Source organism: Bos indicus x Bos taurus, chromosome 12 (assembly GCF_003369695.1).
Source record: "Bos indicus x Bos taurus breed Angus x Brahman F1 hybrid chromosome 12, Bos_hybrid_MaternalHap_v2.0, whole genome shotgun sequence".
Taxonomy (NCBI): Eukaryota; Metazoa; Chordata; class Mammalia; order Artiodactyla; family Bovidae; genus Bos; species Bos indicus x Bos taurus.
This window is the reverse complement of record NC_040087.1, coordinates 69,404,506-69,423,293: the sequence shown is the minus strand read 5'-3', so window position 1 is coordinate 69,423,293 and position 18,788 is coordinate 69,404,506. Positions and strand designations below refer to the sequence as shown.

Here is an 18,788-nt window from a genome sequence, read left to right as displayed (position 1 = left end):
CACTAGTAAAATAATGCTCAAAGTTCTCCAAGCCAGGCTTCAGCAATACGTGAACCGTGAACTTCCAGATGTTCAAGCTGGTTTTAGAAAAGGCAGAGGAACCAGAAACCAAATTGCCAACATCTGCTGGATCGTCAAAAAAGCAAGAGAGTTCCAGAAAAACATCTATTTCTGCTTTATTGACTATGCCAAAGCCTTTGACTGTGTGGATCACAATAAACTGTGGAAAATTCTGAAAGAGATGGGAATACCAGACCACCTGATCTGCCTCTTGAGAAACCTGTATGCAAGTCAGGAAGCAACAGTTAGAACTGGACATGGAACAACAGACTGGTTCCAAATAGGAAAAGGAGTACATCAAGGCTGTATATTGTCACCCTGCTTATTTAACTTATATGCATAGTACATCATGAGAAATGTTGGACTGGAAGAAGCTGGGCCAGCAAGCTGGAATCAAGATTGCTGGGAGAAATATCAGTAACCTCAGATATGTAGATAACACCACCCTTATGGCAGAAAGTGAAGAGGAACTAAAAAGCCTCTTGATGAAGGTGAAAGAGGAGAGTGAAAAAGTTAGCTTAAAGTTCAACATTCAGAAAACTAAGATCATGGCATCTGGTCCCATCACTTCATGGGAAATAGATGGGGAAACAGTGTCAGACTTTATTTTGGGGGGCTCCAAAATCACTGCAGATGGTGATTGCAGCCATGAAATTAAAAGACACTTACTCCTTGGGAGAAAAGTTATGACCAACCTAGATAGCATATTCAAAAGCAGAGACATTACTTTGCCAACAAAGGTCCATCTAGTCAAAGCTATGGTTTTTCCAGTGGTCATGTATGGATGTGAGAGTTGGACTGTGAAGAAAGCTGAGCACCGAAGAATTGATGCTTTTGAAGTGTGGTGTTGGAGAAGACTCTTGAGAGTCCCTTGGACTGCAAGGAGATCCAACCAGTCCATTCTAAAGGAGATCAGTCCTGGGTGTTCTTTGGAAGGAATGATGCTAAAGCTGAAACTCCAGTACTTTGGCCACCTGATGCAAAGAGTTGACTCATTTGCAAAGACTCTGATGCTGGGAGGGATTGGGGGCAGGAGGAGAAGGGGATGACAGAGGATGAGATGGTTGGATGGCATCACCAACTCGATAGACGTGAGTTTGAGTGAACTCCTGGAGTTGGTGATGAACAGGGAGGCCTGGCGTGCTTCGATTCATGGGGTCACAAAGAGTGGGACACGACTGAATGACTGAACTGAACTGAAAGTACCTAATAACAGTATCTGATGTACATTCCTGAGTTGTTTTACAAATTTGAAAACACCCCACCAAAGGAAGATGTTAACTACTTGATACTATGAGCATATAGCCCCCAGGCCTTCTGAAGGTTAAATATTGACAATGTTAATCCATGACAACATCAACCAATCAGAGAACTGTGCATGAGCTGATTATATACCCTGCAATGCCCCTTCCCTTACCTGGCCTTTAAAACTGTTTTGCTGAAACTCTGGGAAATTTAGGGTTTGGGGGGCTTAAGTCACCTGTCTCTTTACATCAGTCAGTTCAGCTGCCACAACCACCCCTGATGGCACACCCTGAGAAGACTTAAGAAGATAAAGTATAGGATATAAGCCCCAGATTGTTGAGGTGCATATCATAGGAATGATTTCAATGGGCCCACACTTGCATCTTATATCTTCCCAGACATAGAAAAGTGCTAAGTTCCTTAACTCTGGGTATCTGATTTTCTTTAGTTAACTGTAATCTTTTGCTGTTCCAACAACCTGGAGTTTTCTTTTGCAGACACTCCTATATCACCTGGTGCCTCCCTTACCTCTTCAGAGATGTCTCTCAGAGCTACTTGAGAGGCCACATGGACTTGAAATCCTCAGTTTTGTCTGCCTAACTAAAACATAATCTCAACTTTTAGATTGTGTGTTTTTACTTTCAGATGACATACTCTTTCCCCACAAATATGTACAACCTCCCCCATTATCAACAACGCCCATCAGATAGGTATACTTGTTACAAACAATGAACCTACACTGATCTGTCATTATCACCCAAAGTTCATAGTTTACATTAGAGTTCACTCTTGGTGTTGCACATTCTATAGGTTTGGACAAGTGTATAAGAACTTTTATCCATCATTATTGTATAATAAAAAGTAGTTTCACTGCCACAGAGCATCAGAACCATATCAGTACCCTTGGTCTCCTGCTGCTGCTGCTGCTGCTAAGTCACTTTAGTCGTGTCCAACTCTGTGCGACCCCATAGATGGCAGCCCACCGGGCTCCCCCGTCCCTGGGATTCTCCAGGCAAGAACACTGGAGTGGGTTGCCATTTCCTTCTCCAATGCATGAAAGTGAAAAGTGAAAGTGAAGTCACTCAGTCATGTCTGACTCTTAGCGACCCCATGGACTCAGCCTACCAGGCTCCTACCTTGCTGTAAAAGAGAAATGGACATTGAGGGCTAAGAAAGACCTGAGAAGTGGTTCCAAAATTTTAGCATATGAATCACTCAGGAAATAAGTTTAAAAATTCAGATTTCAGAATGACACTTCTTTCTTCACCCCAACCTCAACATAACCACAAGAGATTATGATCCTATGAGTAAGAAATGGGACTCATAATTTTACATTTTTAATCCATTTGGGAAATAAACCATGGCAATTTACAGAAGAAAATGTTATCTTACAATTGTTAAGAAATAAAAGGAATGTGGCATGACTATCTTTCAGTATTTATTTACTGTTTACAAATGGCAACCCACTCAAGTATTCTTGCCTAGAGAACCCCATGGACAGAGGACCCTGGTGGGCTACAGTCCATAGGGTCACAAACAGTCGGACACAACTGAGTGACTTTTACTTACTTACCTATCTGCCAGATGCTATTTTAAATGTTTCACCAGTGTGTCTGGTTCATTTAATGCTTTTCACCATCTGATGAGGTGGGTATGATGATCAGGTAAGCAGCAGAGGTCAGATCTGTACTCAGGCAATCTGGCTTCAGATGGGGTGCCACTCCACTGTACTACCCAACCAGGATGAGGGTGCAGTGTTGTGTAAATAAGCCTCTGGCCATGGTGCTGGGAAAACAACATGGGCATGGGCCTGCTATCTTGCATTCACGCCCACGGCCCTAGTAATCCAACAGCTCACTTAGAGGGACATGCCTTTCAACAGGCAGGCCCCAGTCCTGGCTCGGATAGCCCTCCAAAGACAGGATAGTTATAGGATCTGCCTCAACTCATCATAAGTGCAACTGTGTAAGAAACGATGGAAGATAAGGATCAGAAAGCAGATTCATAAGAATCCTTGAAGGCTAGGGCTAAAGAATTACTCTTGAGAGCAGGAGGCGGGAGAAGTTTTTAAGCAAGAGTATGGCATGGGTTTGTTTTAGGGGAAAGACTGGTAGCAGGAATACATGTTGGGAGGAAGAGAAGCCAAAAGTGTTAGATGAGGACTGAAGAGGGGTGGGGGGAGTTGAGGGGTGGGGAACACAAACTCCAGATGCTTCCTTTCCTGTGGGCCCCACACATCCACACTCAGGAGACAGTTACTGAATGAATGAGTGACTCCAAGGGTATGTCCAAAGTTGAATCAATAGGATTTGATGTCAGCAGATGAGGGTGAAGACGTTGAGGAGAACTGATAGCTTGATGCCTTCAGGACTGGATGGATAAGGATGCCAACAACCCCCCCCGGCAATCAAGAGTCACCATAATAAAGTAGGAAAACACGCTCCAGATGCATGCCTATATAAAGAGCATATTCAGTCACTAACATGACTTTTAAATGTCTGCTAGATTGAGCATATTCACTTAATATTCACTCAACCTGCAGGAGTTAAAGCCAGGTAAATAGGAGCCTGAGGACTGCCAGCCTAGAGTGTGCTGAAGATGTAAGTAGAGTTGCAGTTAGGGCACAGAGACTCTCCAGCTGTGAGGCTCCTAAAAAGCTGCCCACACTTTCTGGACATATATTTCCTTATTTGTAAAGTAAGTATTCATATGATGCCTGCCTCATAGGAATGTCTGAGGATTAAATAAGACATGTGTAAAAACAGTAACAGAAATTCTGAGCCCTCATGAGGCATTCAATAGGTGTGATTATCAGTAATGTCATCTCTAGATACATACCTAATATAAGAGATTTTTTAAAGCATTAATCTTTGTGTGTGTGTTAGTCACTCAGTCACACCCAACTCTTTGAATCCCATGGACTGTAGCCACCAGGCTTCTCTTTTCAAAGGATGCTCCAGGCAAGAATACTGGAGGGGGTTGTCACTTCCTACTCCAGAGGATCTTCCTCATCCGGGGGTAGAACCTGGGTCTCCTGCACTGCAGGTGAATTCTTTACTGTCTGAGCCACCAGGGAAGCCCTATTAATCTTTATATGGATCCAAAAGTTATCTTCCTGTCTTCAGGTATCCCCTAACCCCAACAACAATGAGGCTTTAACCCTGGAATGGGAGAATACATTAAGATCATCCTCATCCTCCCAATTTTAAGCCAGCTAAGGCTGAGATTTACTCACATTTAGCCACACAGAATTTTCAGGGCCAAGATAAGACCATCCAGTCATTCAGTAGCCTACACTTTTTCACTGTACTACAGGAATCCATCTTCACCCATGGTGGACACAGAAACACAGAAAATGTCTACAGGGGCTTATCTTTCACAAAGAAGAAATCCATGGAGATATCTTCATGATAAGACGGGATTCCCTGGCCCCATCAAAAAGCTGTAATAGGGAAGAACTCCATAGAGTTCTTAGAGTTTTGCATAGAGTTAAGAACATTGCCTACAGCCTGAAATATAAAGAACAACCCATTCTCAAGGCTCTGATCTCTAAGGATATAGCACTTTTCCAGTCATACAGAGATTTAAAAATTGCAAAACAGAATAATATTTGTCTTGCTGGAGGTTCACAGGAACTTCGTGGCCTGACATATGGATAGCTGCAAGAACAAAGGATTATGACACCAAAAGTTTGCACCAACCAACCATGTCCCTCCCTCATCTTGCCTTTTAAAACACTTTGCTGAAACCCTTTGGGGACTTTGGGGTTTGAATAAGGCAGGAGCCACCCATCTCCTTTCATGGCCCTGCAATAAACCTTGATCTGCTCCAAACTCTGACATTTAAATTCTTTTACCCTCACTGTGCTTAGAGCACACAAATTTGTGTACAGTAACAAAGTTATAGGCAAGATTAGGATAAAGGTGATCCATACCCCACAGAGAAGACAAAGCCTGGGAGACAGACAATGAGGTGTAAATAAAGCCTCAAATAGTCAGAAGACCAGAAGTGGGATGTCACACCTACAACACTTGCAAAGTCCAACAGCAAGAAGAAAGACTTTTCTTTCCTTACAAGGATTCAGCCAGTGAAAAGTTATGGACCACAACAACCCTCCCAACTTCCTTTCCCTCTATAAAAGAGTTCTCCTTCCCTTGCCCTTTGGGGACTTGCATGTGACTCACCATGGTCGCAGACACTGAATTGCAATTCTCTGCTGATCCCAAATAAACCCACCTTTGCTGAAGAAATATCCGATAATCTATGTGCTTTGGGTCAACAGAGAAAGGGAGTCAACACATTGGGGGACACCCGGAAGACTCAGAAAGACAAATTATCCACTTGACACACCTGAATGGACACTAGTTGACACTTCTCAGGCTGACCAGATGCAGGACTATAAAGATCCAAAAAATCAAGAATAAACTACAGGAGATATACTTGTTATGCTATTTATTCCACTATAAGGAATTAGTTGTAAATTTTAATGCACCTTTAGTCTGTTCTACATCTTGATTGGAGCTGTAGTTATTGTATAATTTGCCAAAACTCATCAAACTAAATGCTCAAGGGAAACAGAGAAAGAGCCCTGGAGAGCTCACCTAGCCTCTGTTTACATCATGTGGATTTCTGACTGTTAGTGAAAACAACGAGATTAATACATATGGTATTCTGAAAAATAATGTAAAGAATCCTAGTTTGAAATTAAACATTTCTATACATTCATGATCACTAGTTACTAAAAGCCTAAACCATCTCAGCCCTCAGGCAGTTCACATGCCCCCTCATGTCATCAGCTTCTCTGACAAGAGCATCCAGAGAGTCTGTCTTGACACCAGTGGCAGTTTCCACATCCACACTCCCTTTGTAAGTGGAGAGTTTAAAGTAGGAGATAGATGGACTCTGGGCTAGACAACTGGTGTTTGTCAAGAGGAATAAAATTCGAGCTTTGTTCTCACCCAAACACTCCAACGACAAAGCTAGTGGTAAAAGCTGAGCTCTGCTAAAACAAAGAGATAAGGTGCCCACTCCTGAGGTCAAGGAAAACTTTCCCTTCCACACATGCACAGAAGGCTCCTTGGAGTTCAAAAAGGGAGGGGGCTTCACCCCATAATAAGTATAGACATGCACCTATAGGCCTCTGCAGTGGGATCCATCTTGGCAAAATCTTGGGGAGGGTCCAAGGACCAGTCAGGTGTGAAGAAAGAAACGAGATAATTAGCCAAGTAAACAAAGACCCACACAATTGCACTCATCTCACACACAATCAAAATAATGCCCAAAGTTCTCCAAGTCAGGCTTCAACAGCACCTGAACCAAGAAATTCCAGATGTTCAAGCTGTATTTTAAAAAGGCAGAGGAACCAGAGATCAAATTGCCAATATCTGTGATCATAGAAAAAGCAAGAGAATTCCAGAAAAACATCTACTTCTCCTTCATTGACTATGCTAAAGCCTTTAACTGTGTGGATCACAACAAACTCTGGAAAATTCTTAAAGAGATGGGAATACCAGACCACCTTACCTGCTTCCTGAGAAACCTGTATGCAGGTCAAGAAGCAACAGTTAGAATTGGACATGGCACAACTGACTGGTTCCAAATGAGGAAAGGAGTACATCAAAGCTGTATATCGTCACCCTGCTTATTTAACTTATATGCAGAGTAAGGCTGCTTAGAACCCAAAAGACTCCAGTTTCTGGAGGAACCAGCCCCCCACCTCAAAAAAGGAAAACTATTTCATTTTATTCACAGAGGGATAATTTACCAAATTGCTATAAGTCATGAGTAACTTGAGGGGAAGGGCTTCCCTATATCTGGAAAACAGATCAAAACCAATAGCATTCCAGAAAAAAAAAGAACATAAACATTATAACCACATTCACCAGTTTACTTGGTAATCAATAACTTTGTTAATTTCTTTAGACGCCATCACATTTTCCATTAGGATTTTTAATGTGGTACCAGTTCAGCAGTATCATTTGAAATTTATCAGAGACCTGCACTTGTCAAAAAGTCCTATGAAGCTTCTTGAAGATGAAGCACTTTTGCCAAAGCATCAGAACTGTCTATAAATAATAGAGTTAAAAGGCACAGTTAAACACCTAATTACAATGTAATAACTAGATTATGACTAGTAACATTTTATCAGAAGATACTCAAATTTTAGAACCTATATATAATTTCTGTGATATTTATATTAATAATATTTATTCATACTATATAATCTTAGGGGGTTAACATTCATTTGACAATGCTTCCTGTGTAATTTAACATACAAACAAATCCTAGTTAAAATTTTTTTCTCTGAGATGGTTCAGAGGCTCTCTGAAGCAACTGAAAGTTAGCTGAAGTCAAAAGACCTTTGGAATTTGGCAGTATGTTTGTAAAAAATATCAAAAAGTTTTCAAAACATTTGGTCAGATAGAATCATAATCCACTGTGCCCAGCAATCCCACTACTGGACATATATCCTGAGAAAACCATAACTGAAAAAGACACATGTATTCCAATGTTCATTGCAGCACTATTAACAATGGATAGAACATGGAAGCAACCTAAATGTCCATCAACAGATGAATGGATAAAGAAGTTGTGGTACATATATGCAATGGAATATTACTCAGCCATAAAAAGGAACACATTTGAGGCTATTCTAATGAGGTGGATGAACCCAGAGCCTGTTATGCAGAGTGAAGTCAGAAAGAGGAAAACAAATATCATATTTTAATGCATATGTATATGGAATCTACAAAGATGGTACTGATGACCTATTTGCAAGGCAGAAATGGAGACACAGACATAGAAAACAGACTTGTGGTCAAAGTGGGGGAAGGAGAGGATGGGACTAGTTGAGAGAATAACAAGGAAACAGATATATTACCATATGTAAAATAGATAACCAGTGGGAATTTACTGTATGACAACTCAGGGAGCTCAACCTGGTGCTCTGTGTCAACCTAGAGGGGTGGAAGCAGTGGGAGGTAGGAGAGAGGTTCAAGAGCAAGGGGACATATATATACCTATGGCTGATTCATGTTGATGTACGGCACAAACCAACACGATATTGTAAAGCAATTATCCTCCAATCAAAAATAAATAATTTAAAAAAAGGATCCTAGGCCACTGTGAATATTTACAAACACATACAGATCATTTAAAGGCAAGGAAATTCACAAAATCTGTTGTCAAAAGCAGTATTCTAAGTAAAACTTAATTTCTTAGCAGAGTGGAAACAAATCTAGTACTGTACCAGCCTAATTTTAATAATAAAATCCATTTACTTAATTAAGTTTAACCTAACCTCAGCTCAACCATGTACAAAACTCCTTTTTCTATTCAAAACATATTTCCTACTATATACTGAAATGTTTCTTTTATTATTTTTAGCAGCTTTAGTCACATATTTAAAATAGAATCCTCAACTCTTAAAAATCTTATTAATTCCTAGTGAAAACCAAGTGGCAAGTAATTGTGAACTGTTTGTCATACCAGCACTTCCTGATTGGAAACTTATGCTTTAGTTTTCCTTTCCTAACAAGGCAAATAAAGGTAGGTCAACTTAGACCTGCCCAGCAACAAATGTTCCAATATTTTATCCTATTTGAAATGGCACAGATAGTCAATGAATTCTTATCAATCAGCTTTAGTTTCAGGTTATCAAAATCTGAAGGGATTTGAGATGACATTTTCAAAACATAAGTATTGCTATACAGTTTACCTTTTATCATATCAAGTTATTTTTCTTGATGACAAATGCCTATGTTAATCAAACTAACAAGCTTAAGCTAGCTTCAATAGTACATGATTCAGTACTAAATATTCCCCAGATCATGTGAACCTGCAATATATTTGGCTGATGTTTTAAAGATTTGCAAGTAGTATTTAATTTGTAAGGGTTTACTTTTAAGTCAGTTAAGTAGAGCTCATTTACAAATTAATTTTTACATAAGGATGAAACCAGAGATCTCAGTTTTTCTGCTTGAGTTTAAAAAGGCCTTTCTCTTAAAACCTCCCTGGTGGCCCAGTGTTAAGAATCTGCCTGCCAGTGCAGGAAACAGGAGTTTGATCCCTAGTCCAGGAACTAAGATCCCACATGCTGTGGGGCAACTAAGCCTGAGCATCACAGCTACTGAGCCTGCCTGCTACAACAACTCGCATGCCCTAGAACCTGTGATCCACAACAGAAGAAGCCACCACCATGAGAAGCCCATGCACCACAGCTCAAATCATCCCCTGCCCACTGCAATTAAAGAAAGCTCACATGTAGCAACAAAGATCCCATATGCCGCAACAAAGACCCAGAACAGCCAAATAAATAAATAAATATAAATAACTTGCTAAAAAAAATTTTTAAGGCCTTTCTCTATTTTTTCTCCTTGAAAGCCCAAGTAGATTATTTACCTCTCACAGTGAGGTAGAAATTGCTAGGCAGTCAGTGTAGGTCTGAGACCTCAGTTCCTTTTTTTAATTGCAACCCTCTCAAATAAACATCTCAACCCATTAACCTAAAGCCATACTTGTTGTTCCAGTTTCCATGCATCCAAAAGAATACCACCTCAGTCTGGTTGGTCATAAAATATCCAGACCCAAGACAGGACAATCATTAGTGCTGTCCAATTTATCAAGAAGAAAAATACCAGATGGACCATTAACTCTTAACCCATACATCTGGTCCTTAAACAGTGGCCTGGGGTCATGAGAAAGAATCATAGGAATGGCGACTCAATGTCTAAAAAAACTGAAAAACTGGGGATCAAAAAATACCATAAAGATGACAAAGTGTACATAGTGGCCTTCAAACTGATTGGTCAGAGATTACATATGTCAGGGACATGAGCCAACCAAAAAGGAACAGATCAATACTAATAAAGACATAAACTGCTATAATTCTCACCTTTTGGGGCACTTCACCCATTCTCAGTGTCTATGCTGGGGCTTTGTACTTCTCTTTACCTTAAAATAAATCCTGCTTGTTTGCTACCATGAGTGTTTGCATGTTCGTGAAGTTCATTCTTGGGCTCCATGAACAAGAACTCAGATTCCCATTTCAAAGGTACAGGGAGAAATACAAACTCCTTTTATTAATGGAAACTGAAGAGTTTCCAGCTTTGCAAAAATACCCGCTAGGGGGATTATAAGACAGAACAGAGCTTTGATCATCCATACTTAATTATCCACAGCTAGTGTTATTACTGGAGAAGGGAATGTCAACCGACTCCAGTACTCTTGCCTGGAAAATCCCATGGACGGAGGAGCCTGGTAGGCTGCAGTCCATGGGGTCGCTAAGAGTCAGACATGACTGGGCAACTTCACTTTCACTTTTCACTTTCATGCATTGGAGAAGGAAATGGCAACCCACTCCAGTGTTCTTGCCTGGGGAATCCCAGGGATGGGGGAGCCTGCTGGGTTGCCATCTATGGGGTCTCACAGAGTTGGACATGACTGAAGCGACTTAGCAGCAGCAGCAGCAGTGTTATTACTATCAAATATCAAACAAACAATTCAAAGAGGTGTCTCAGGGTTACAGTTTCCTAGTCCAAAATTAGAACTCCTCACCTTCCTATTTCCAAGCACATACACTTTGAAACTCAAAAACAGAACATGCTTGGAGAGTTCCTTGCCCTGCTATTGCAGCAAAAGTAGAAATGAAGTTTTCCCTCTCCTGAAAAGAAGGGAAGTAAGAACAGTGAACAGTCTAGGGAAGAAACATGGACAGGCCTGGAAGAGTTAATCACTTCCAGTTTTACTTTAACTGTTACTACATAGCAAACACCCTCTTCCAACAACACAAGAGAAGACTCTACACATGGACATCACCAGATGGTCAACACCAAAATCAGATTGATTATATTCTTTGCAGCCAAAGATGGAGAAACTCTATACAGTCAGCAAAAAAAAGACCAGGAGCTGACTGTGGCTCAGACCATGAACTCCTTATTGCAAAATTCAGACTTAAATTGAAGAAAGTAGGGAAAACCACTAGACCATTCAGGTATGACCTAAATCAAATTCCTTATGATTATACAGTGGAAGTGAGAAATAGATTTAAGGGCCTAGATCTGATAGATAGAGTGCCTGATGAACTATGGAATGAGGTTCGTGACATTGTACAGGAGACAGGGATCAAGACCATCCCCATGGAAAAGAAATGCAAAAAAGCAAAATGGCTGTCTGGGGAGGCCTTATAAATAGCTGTGAAAAGAAGAGAAGTGAAAAGCAAACGAGAAAAGGAAAGATATAAGCATATGAATGCAGAGTTCCAAAGAATAACAAGAAGAGATAAGAAAGCCTACCTCAGCGATCAATACAAAGAAATAGAGAAAAACAACAGAATGGGAAAGACTAGAGATCTCTTCAAGAAAATTAGAGATACCAAGGGAACATTTCATGCAAAGATGGGCTCAATAAAGGACAGAAATGGTATGGACCTAACAGAAGCAGAAGATATTAAGAAGAGGTGGCAAGAATACACAGAAGAACTGTACAAAAAAGATCTTCATGACCCAGATAATCACGATGGTGTGATCACTCACCTAGAGCCTGGCATCCTGGAATGTGAAGTCAAGTGGACCTTAGAAAGCATCACTACAAACAAAGCTAGTGGAGGTGATGGAATTCCAGTTGAGCTATTTCAAATCCTGAAAGATGATGCTGTGAAAGTGCTGCACTCAAAATGCCAGCAAATTTGGAAAAGTCAGCAGTGGCCACAGGACTGGAAAAGGTCAGTTTTCATTCCAATCCCAAAGAAAGGTAATTCCAAAGAATGCTCAAACTACCGCATAATTGCACTCATCTCACATGCTAGTAAAGTAATGTTCAAAATTCTCCAAGCCAGGCTTCAGCAATTACGTGAACCGTGAACTTCCTGATGTTCAAGCTGGTTTTAGAAAAGGCAGAGGAACCAGAGATCAAATTGCCAACATCCGCTGGATCATGGAAAAAGCAAGAGAGTTCCAGAAAAACATCTATTTCTGCTTTATTGACTATACCAAAGTCTTTGACTGTGTGGATCACAATAAACTGTGGAAAATTCTGAAAGAGATGGGAATACCAGACCACCTGATATGCTTTTTGAGAAATCTGTATGCAGGTCAGGAAGCAACAGTTAGAACTGGACATGGAACAACAGACTGGTTCCAAATAGGAAAAGGAGTACATCAAAGCTGTATATTGTCACCCTGTTTATTTAACTTATATGCAGAGTACATCATTAGAAACGCTGGACTGGAGGAAACACAAGCTGGAATCAAGATTGCCAGGAGAAATATCAATAACCTCAGATATGCAGATGACACCACCCTTATGGCAGAAATTGAAGAGGAATTCAAAAGTCTCTTGATGAAAGTGAAAGTGGAGAGTGAAAAAGTTGGTTTAAAGCTCAACATTCAGAAAACGAAGATCATGGCATCCAGTCCCATCACTTCATGACAAATAGATGAGGAAACAGTGGAAATAGTGTCAGACTTTATTTTTCTGGGCTCCAAAATCACTGCAGATGGTGATTGCAGCCATGAAATTAAAAGACGCTTACTCCTTGGAAGAAAGGTTATGACCAACCTAGATAGCATATTGAAAAGCAGAGACATTACTTTGCCAACAAAGGTTCGTCTAGTCAAGGCTATGGTTTTTCCAGTGGTCATGTATGAATGTGAGAGTTGGACTGTGAAGAAGGCTGAGGGCTGAAGAATTGATGATTTTGAACTGCGGTATTGGAGAAGTCCTTTGAGAGTCCCTTGGACTGCAAGGAGATCCAACCAGTCCATTCTGAGGGAGATCAGCCCTGGGATTTCTTTGGAAGGAATGATGCTGAAGCTGAAACTCCAGTACTTTGGCCACCTCACGCAAAGAGTTGACTCATTTGCAAAGACTCTGATGCTGGGAGGGATTGGGGGCAGGAGGAGAAGGGGACGACAGAGGATGAGATGGCTGGATGGCATCACTGACTCGATGGACGTAAGTCTGAGTGAACTCCGGGAGTTGGTGATGGACAGGGAGGCCTGGCATGCTGCGATTCATGGGGTCACAAAGAGTCGGACACGACTGAGCAATTGAACTGAACTGAACTGAACCTGTAGTGTAACCAGAAGCCAACCTATCACCCCCTGCTGCTGCTGCTGCTGCTGCTAAGTCGCTTCAGTCGTGTCCGACTCTGTGTGACCCCATAGACGGCAGCCCACCAGGCCCTACCGTCCCTGGGATTCTCCAGGCAAGAGTACTGGAGTGGGTTGCCATATCCTCCTCCAATGCATGAAAGTGTAAAGTGAAAGTGAAGTCGCCCAGTCATGTCCGACTCTTAGCGACCCCATTGACTGCAGCCTACCAGGCTCCTCCATCCGTGGGATTTTCCAGGCAAGAGTACTGGAGTGGGTTGCCATTGCCTTCTCTGTATCACCCCCTAATACTAGGTAAATTACATCCTGCACTTGGTATTTGCTCTCCCTAACCTCTCTTACGGAAAACTACCCTTTACAGTTGTTTGCATTTCAGAAAGAAGACTGCAGGTCAAAAATCCAAGACAAGTGGACCCCTGTTACCAGGCTGCCTGATGCCAGCTGTGACTGTTTTGAAATAATACAGGAAGAAAAAAATGCAAAAACTTCATTGTGCTGTTTGTGTTCAGTCATGTCCGACTCCTTGCAAACCCATAATCTATGGCCCACCAGGCTCCTCTGTCCATGGAGTTTTCCAGGCAGGAATGTGGAATGAATTTCCATTTCCTACTCTAGGGGATCTTCCTGACCCAGGGATCAAACCCACCTGTCTTGCATCTCCTGCATTGGCAGGCAGATTCTTTACCACTGCACCACCTTGGAAACCCAAAAACATCATTACTCTGAACTTTATCATTTAGCCTAAGACCACAAGAGCCAGGCTATATAACGTCTCTTGGTTCCCCGGGGTGGGGGTACATGGTTCTTGAGGCATTAGCCTGCTGTGTTCTCCCCTCTGCTGGCTGATTTTTAAAGCCATCTTTCTATTCCCTCCAAACTCTTTCTCCATATTTTTTTATTTGGCATCAGTAGGCAGAGAAAGCCAAGATTTTGGCTGTAACACTGCCTGAAATTAAGGAGACAGTTGTCTACTTTGTTACCATTTAAGGTAGCCTATCCATATTCCTTCCTCTAGGCCCCTCTTTCCTTAAGGGCCACCAAATGACCCAGAAATGCAGCTACACAAATTGAACACCACAATGGAAAGAAGCATAGGAACTCCCATCCCCCTGGGGTCCCCTAGGTGGTCCCATAAAAAGGAAATATCAGAATATGTAGGAAAGATGCAAAGATTGGGTTCTCAGCACAAAAAATCTAATAATCACCCAAGTGTGATCAAAGCCCAAAGGCTGAGACCCACCTAGTTAATAGTCTCAGCTACTACATGGAAAACTGAAGTTTCAGGGATTTCCCTGGTGGGTCAATGGTTAAGAGTCTGAACTTCCACTGCAGGGAGTGTGGGTTCAATCCCTGGTTGGGGAACTAAAATCCCAGCAGGCCCTACAGCGTGGCCTAAGAGAGTGGGAGAAGAGTTTCACCTCTGAACCCTTTTTCATCTGTGTTTCCTCCCAGCTCAAGGACCTTCAGTGCTTTCAAGAACAAAGGACTCCAGGGCAGGACTATAATAGGGAAGAAAAAATTGGATTCCATGATAGATCTATTTCTTTTATTTTAACCTTTGTATTCTATTGATTTTGCTACAAGTTAATCAGGAAAGGGATATCTATAGCTCAAAGTATACATAATGTCCCCTCAAGCTTTTTAATGTTAAACTAAAATACCTTTGTTTAGCTCACAGGAAACATCCTGACCCAGACCATCTATGAACGGCTGCAGGACAAAAGATATTAACACCTCCCCTCTCAGAGGAAACCAGGAGATATTTGCAATAACTTATGACCTTTGGGGGTTTCCCAGGTGGCTCAGTGATAAAGAAACCACCTGCCAATGCAGAAGGTGTGCATTTGATCCCTGGGTGGGGAAGATCCTGTGGAGAAGGAATGGCAACCCTCTCCAGTATTCTTGCCTAGGAAATCACATGGACAGAGGAGCCTGGCGGGCTACAGTCCATGGGGTCACGAAAGAGTCAGACATGACTTAGCAACTCAACAACAACAAATGGCCTTTCTACTTTATCTCCTCACTTCCCTCCTTTTTGTTCTATAAAAGAAACTAGTGTCCAGAACTTGGTAAGATGGTTTTCTAGGACATTAACCTTCAGTCTACTCAGACTTCTGACTTTCCAAATAAAGTGACTAATCCTTGTCCAAACAACCCCTCTCCCAATTTACTGGCCTGTCCTGGGGCAAGGAGAAGGAGGTCTAACTAGGTAGCAGGACCACCTGCTTCAAGACCATGTACCACTTCCCTAAAGGCTAGAAACAAGACCCCACAGGCTTGGGGACCCCACCCCCAGGGTTGTCCTCAAAGGAGGAAGCAGAAATACTAGCAATTAAGGAAATACTCAGTCGTGTCAGACTCTTTGGGACCCCGTGGACTGTAGCCTTACAGGCTCCCCTATCCATGGGATTCTCCAGGCAAGAACACTGGAGTGGGTTGCCATTTCCTACTACAAATTAAGGAAAGGGGTTGGTCAAATACATTCTTCAGTAGTGGCTATGTGTCCCAGGCAAAAGCAAAACATGTTCAAGAATACTGTTCCCATTCGTTAAATACAAAATAACTGTTTCACCCACATGAAATTTGCCACAACCAAATACCAGGATGCACAGTAACAGGTGTACCGGGAGAGAGGGAGATACGGTCATAGACACAGGGACGAAGGGTCCCAGTGAAGTTGGAACTCAGCTGTCACCTAAGGAATATGGGAAAAGGTGGAGACATTACTGGAAGGTGACAACAGTTCAGGGCACTAATTAGATAAAGGAAGCTGTTCATAAGCTGCTTGCTTGGAGGGTAAACGAGTGCAACTTTAGTTCAGAACTGCGAACTCCGGAGCTGTAACTGGGGAAGCCGGCTAAGGATGGAGTGTGAGGATCCAGTCCTTCTCCAGTTGGGCGATGACTCTCCCAGGGCAGCATCCCAAGCCTCCCGCTCCCGGGCACTGGAGGCTAACGGGGCTTCGAGTGGAAAGAGATGCGCCCCAGTCATCAGGTCCCTGGCACCCTCCCCACCTCGTCAGGTTCCCGCCCACCGCGCGCGCCCAGGTGCAGGCAGAAATCACCCCGCCTGCGTGGGAGGGCTCCACCAAAGGCAAGAAGCCGGGCAGTAAGAGCGCCAGCGGAAAGCGCTCCCTCGTCCCGACCCTCGGTCCCGGGAAAAGCGCCTGCAGCGTTAAGTTCGGCAGCGCGTCTCAGCTCAGGCAGTGCGCTCACCAGAATACCAGGCGTGAGCAGAGGTTCGCGTCCTGCAGCGGGTTGGGCTTCCCCTCCGGGAACACCTGCAACATCTTGCTGGCCGAGGGTGTGGGTGCGAGTCGTGGCCGTCCTTGCAATCGCTGCCGCTGTTCCTGTAGGGCCGGACAGAGACGTTGGCGACCTGGCCGCCTCTCCAGTCTGCTTGGCGTGAACTGAGAACCACCTGCGTCTCTGGGAGTGGAGTGCCAGCTGCCTGATGGCCCCCCTCCCCGCCCCCCTCTCTCCAGGTCGCCCGATACGCGCCTCTGCCACAGCTGAGGTGTGCCTGGGGCCGGGAGCGATGGGAACGCCCCCACCCCCTACCCCCAGGCTAGGGAGGACACTGCAAGGAGCCACGCAGGTGGAAGGTAAGGCCATGAGGGCAGCTGGTAGAGGTGGGTAAGTGAATTACCCGCCACACTGGGTCCTGCCGGACGCCCCAACCTACTCATCTGACTTCAGACTCTAGCAAAATGCTTGCTGTGAACCCAGGCACCCACCGAGGAGGTGCAGAGGGAGCATAGACTTCGCCACCGCCCCTAACCGCCCCCCTCCCCCGCCCGCTGCTTAGAAATACCCCTTTCAGCTGTGGATAAGACCTAGAGAAAGCTGGTAAAAGGAAATAGCAGCCCGACCTCTGGGCAAGCTGCCCTCATCAGCACCAAAAAAGGGCACTGTGGGAGAACTGTAGGGGAGCAGCACCTTTCCCAGGGTATGTGCGCCTCCCCACGCCCTTTTCCTCTGCCTGTCTCTTGCTGTAGAAAAGCTTTACTCTCCTAGGCCTTCCCTGAGTCACAAAAGGCCAACTCAGGATTAATGATTAAAAGAATGTGAACATATTGTCAAAAAATATTTAAACAGTAGATCAGCCATGTAACAGTCTATAGCTCCTCCCTGAAGAACCTAGTAACAGTGTCTGATGCATATCTTGAGTTGTTTTGCTAAAAACTCCACCAGATGCAGTTAACTGCAAAAACCCTGACCAGCGGGAGCCTAAGGATTGATGATGCTAAACCCTGTGACACTAGCTTTGTTACCAACCAATTAAAGAATAGAGCAGTAGCTGATCACACACCCTGGACTCTCTCCCTCACTGTGCTTTTAAAGAGCCTCCCCTGAAATCCATCAGAGAGTTCAGCTCTTTTGAGCATGAACCGCCTGTACTCCTTGCTTTGGCCCTTAGAGTAAATCTTTCTCTGCTCTGAACTGCTATTTTTTGGTTTGTTTGGCCTCTTTGCCTCCAGCTTAGTAACTTGGGTTATACACAACTTATGGCCAAGCATTTGACCTCAAACAACAGCAGGGTTTAACACAATTTATTTGTTGAGCTACAAACACCTAAGGAAAGGTAACAGAAGGTTAGAAAAGCTCAAATGATTTTGGAAGATGAAACCACGCAGTTATTGGGAAAGGCTTTTGGCATCTCACATCTTGTATTGTGTGGGGGATCTCTGTGGGTTTTTGCTGCCCTCTTGGATTGGGAAAGGAGAACATGGGGAGAGAGAGGCTGCCTTATGACTTCTTTCATCATGAGCTCAGGGCCTGGCAGAATAAGAGTGACATATGTTCTAGGGCACAGGTCGTATGCTTTTCTGGGGGCCTTACCTCATTTTAACTCTAACAATGCCCTATTCAAGAAAGTAGTATCATCACTACTTTACAGATAAGAAAAATGAGGCTCAAGGACAGCACTTGTCCAAGGTCTTCAAACAAGTGAATGATGAATCCTAATTTAGACTCAAGTGAGATTCCAGCATGGTCTGTCTCACTGGAGGATGGACAGTGTGTGTGAAAAGTGTCTAGAATATGCTGTTTGAATGAGTGACTTCATAACTGAAAGAATAAGATCTTGGGCTCTCACTCAAATCTTTAGTTCTTTGTGTGGCTGTCTTACTAGCTCAGCAGCTTCCCTTCCCTTTCAACCTAAATGAAGAAAGATCAAAGTTTGTGGTGCTTATAACAAGATCACTTTATTATTCTTTGATAATTGCCCATCAACCTTGGCTAAAACATTGTTATTAATAATGGCTTTTAGCTTCAGCCATTCAAAAATAAGTATGTGCTACAGAACTGATGTACAGGAGTTAACAATACAGTACTGCATGCTTTTAATTTTCTAAGAGAGTACATCTTAAGT

The 18,788-nt window shown here is 43.1% G+C and overlaps 1 protein-coding gene across 2 annotated transcripts in view; it reads right to left on the bottom strand.

Annotated features, from left to right (window-relative positions):
* LOC113902482 (multidrug resistance-associated protein 4-like) overlaps window positions 1-16,855 on the bottom strand; it is a 298,821-nt gene extending 281,966 nt beyond the window's left edge. Inside the window, exon 1 of one of the 2 annotated variants that reach the window (XM_027557816.1) lies at window positions 16,631-16,855. In XM_027557816.1, coding sequence (XP_027413617.1) covers window positions 16,631-16,704 — 74 coding nt within the window. In that variant the 5' untranslated portion in view covers window positions 16,705-16,855. The remainder of the gene's footprint in view (window positions 1-16,630) is intronic. The other variant, XM_027557814.1, reaches the window with a different exon arrangement.
* Window positions 16,856-18,788: the final 1,933 nt, after the last annotated feature.